The sequence below is a fragment of the Scylla paramamosain genome, unplaced genomic scaffold (assembly GCF_035594125.1).
Source record: "Scylla paramamosain isolate STU-SP2022 unplaced genomic scaffold, ASM3559412v1 Contig1, whole genome shotgun sequence".
Classification (NCBI taxonomy): Eukaryota; Metazoa; Arthropoda; class Malacostraca; order Decapoda; family Portunidae; genus Scylla; species Scylla paramamosain.
In genome coordinates this window covers 4,882,501-4,885,000 of record NW_026973666.1, presented here as the reverse complement: position 1 = coordinate 4,885,000, position 2,500 = coordinate 4,882,501, and the positions used below count along the sequence as shown (strand labels likewise).

The following is a 2,500-nucleotide window of genomic DNA, read 5'->3' as shown; positions in this document are numbered from 1 at the left end:
GGGGACATGGGCGGCCTGGCAGCTCCGGGGCCCAGGCCGGGCGACATGGGCGGCCTGCTCCCCATGCCGGGGCTCATGGGGGTGCCCATGGGGTCGCGCGCCCATGCCCGGGGACATGGGCGCCCTGGTGGCCATGGGGCTTGGCACGCCCGAGGAGCCAGCGTAGTGGCCGGGGGAGTGCAGGGGCTGCGTGGGCGTGGTGCAGCGCTGCGAGGTGGGCGTGTTGCGGCCTGGCTTCACCATGTTCTCCAGCTGCTGCAGGCTGGTGGCCTGGCCGCCGCCGAGCGCGGGCGCCGGGGACGCGCTGGACGAGGGCGGCAGGGCGGCGGGCGAGGACACGGGGGTGGCCACGCCCAAGGTGGAGTTGGGGCGCGTGTGGGGGGACATGCTGCGGGGCATGGGGGACATCTGGGGACGCGGCGACGCCTGAGGGTGCGGGGACAGCTGCGGCGACGCCTGTGGGAAGGGCGTCCTGTACGTGGGCGTCCCGTTTGGCATCTGGGACCCCGGGTACGGGCTCACCTCCCCGGGGGCGCGCCCGCCGCCCATCAGTGACTGCTGCTGCTGCTGCTGCTGCTGCTGTTGTTGTTGTTGCTGCTGCTGCTGCTGCTGCTGCTGCTGTTGCTGCTGTTGTTGTTGTTGTTGTTGCTGCTGTTGCTGCTGGGGTGGCATAGGAACTTGTCCCTGAGGATACTGCTGCGGCGCGGGCTGGAAGGGCTGCCTCATCGGGTACTGCTGGGGCTGGCCCGGCGCCGGGGGCCCCCTGGGAAGGGGCTCATGCTGGGGGAGTTGGAAGCCATTGGTCGCTGGGGGTCGTACCCGGGGAAGGGGGTCTGGGGGCGGTCTGGTAGGCCATGGCCTGGGAGGCGGGGGGTACCCCTGCCCCAGGCTCTGGGGCGGCAGGCCCTGGTAGTTCTGTGGAATGTTTTGTTGCATAGAGCCGCCCATGCCGCCCCCGGGGACGCCCGGCCCCTGGTAGGGCGGCAGGGGGCCCGCCTGGGGGTAGCCGGGATGCTGGTAGGAGGGGGCGGGCATCTGGCCGTAGGGGTCAGGCTGGGGGCCGCCCCAGGCAGGCACGCCCTGGCCGGGCTGCATGGGCCGCTGGCCGTACAGGTCCTGCCCCGGGGCGGGGAACGCCCCGGGGAACTGGCCCCCCTGGTACTGGTTGATGGGCTGCTGCTGCTGCTGCTGCTGCTGCTGCTGCTGCTGTTGTTGCTGCTGCTGCTGTTGCTGCTGCTGCTGCTGCTGCTGGCCGGGGGCGCCGGGGTACTGGTAGCCCCCGCCGCCGCCCGGGCCAGGGTAGAGGGCCTGGCCGCCGCCCATGGCCAGCTTGTGGGCGGGGCCCTGCGGCGGCGGCGGCCCCGCGGCGCCGTAGGGGGCCTGCGAGAAGGTGCCTTGGGCCAGCTCCATCTCAGCGGCGGGCGGCGCGGGGCCCGGGGGCGCGCCGAAGGAGTCCCCCGCCAGGTCCAGGTCGCCCAGGTCGCCATCGCCGAACAGCCCCGACAGGTTATCCATCCTCAATAAGTTAGGCTATAAATAAAACCACGGGGCGGGGCATCGCGGGGCGCTGGCCGCGGGGCACCGTCATCCTGCAGGACACACCACTGTCAGCGATCCTCGCCTCAAACACACACACACACACACACACACACACACACACACACACACACACACAGATAAAGTATATAATATAAATCAATACTACCATCACTTATAATAATAATAATAATAATAATAATAATAATAATAATAATAATAATAATAATAATAATAATAATAATAATGCTAACAACAACAACAACAGCAGCAAAGTCCCACCCCTCACAAAGACATGAATACTAAGCAAGCAATCAGACATTTTCGGGCCACATTTGAACAGCTATGGTATCCGTGACATTGGGCTATTTTTGACACCATCCTTCTCTGGCTACACTAACATGGCATTGGGCTATTATCTACGACGTTGGGCTATTTTTGACACCCCACATTGGCTACACTAACATGGCATTGGGCTATTATCTACGACGTTGGGCTATTTTTTGACACCCCACATTGGCTACACTAACATGGCATTGGGCTATTATCTACGACGTTGGGCTATTTTTACGAAGTTGGGCTATTTTTTCCGTCGTTGGGCTACTATTGGGCTAGTTTCCGGAAGGCGGCGCGGGGGGTAGGGTCAGAGGGGAAAAGCCATACGCTTATGGTAAAGGAATTTGGCTATTGCCGACATAACCGCCACAGCTTCTCCCTCCCCGACCCTGCCCTGCTGACGAAGGTGGCGCTGGTGGTGGTCGTGGTGGTGGTGGTGGTGCTGGTCTGACGTAGCTGAAGCAGGCGGTGGCGGTGGTGGTGGTGGTGGTGGTGATGGTGGTGGAGCCTGACTTAACCTGACCTAAACTAATTCTATCATAACTTAACCTAACGCTGTTGTTGTTGTTGTTGTTGTTGTTGTTGTTGTGATGGTGGTGGCAGTAGTAGTAGTAGTAGTAGTAGTAGT

General features: G+C 62.6%; 1 protein-coding gene and 1 pseudogene across 1 annotated transcript in view; both read right to left on the bottom strand.

Annotated features, from left to right (window-relative positions):
- LOC135095753 (chromodomain-helicase-DNA-binding protein 7-like) overlaps positions 1 to 225 on the bottom strand; it is a 32,793-nt gene extending 32,568 nt beyond the window's left edge. The window contains exon 1 of the mRNA XM_063996831.1: positions 1 to 225. This exon is cut by the window's left edge and continues 1,606 nt beyond it. Coding sequence (XP_063852901.1) covers positions 1 to 89 — 89 coding nt within the window. The 5' untranslated portion in view covers positions 90 to 225.
- A 497-nt stretch (positions 226 to 722) lies between these two features.
- Positions 723 to 2,500, bottom strand: part of LOC135095711 (uncharacterized protein DDB_G0271670-like) — a 13,888-nt pseudogene continuing 12,110 nt past the window's right edge.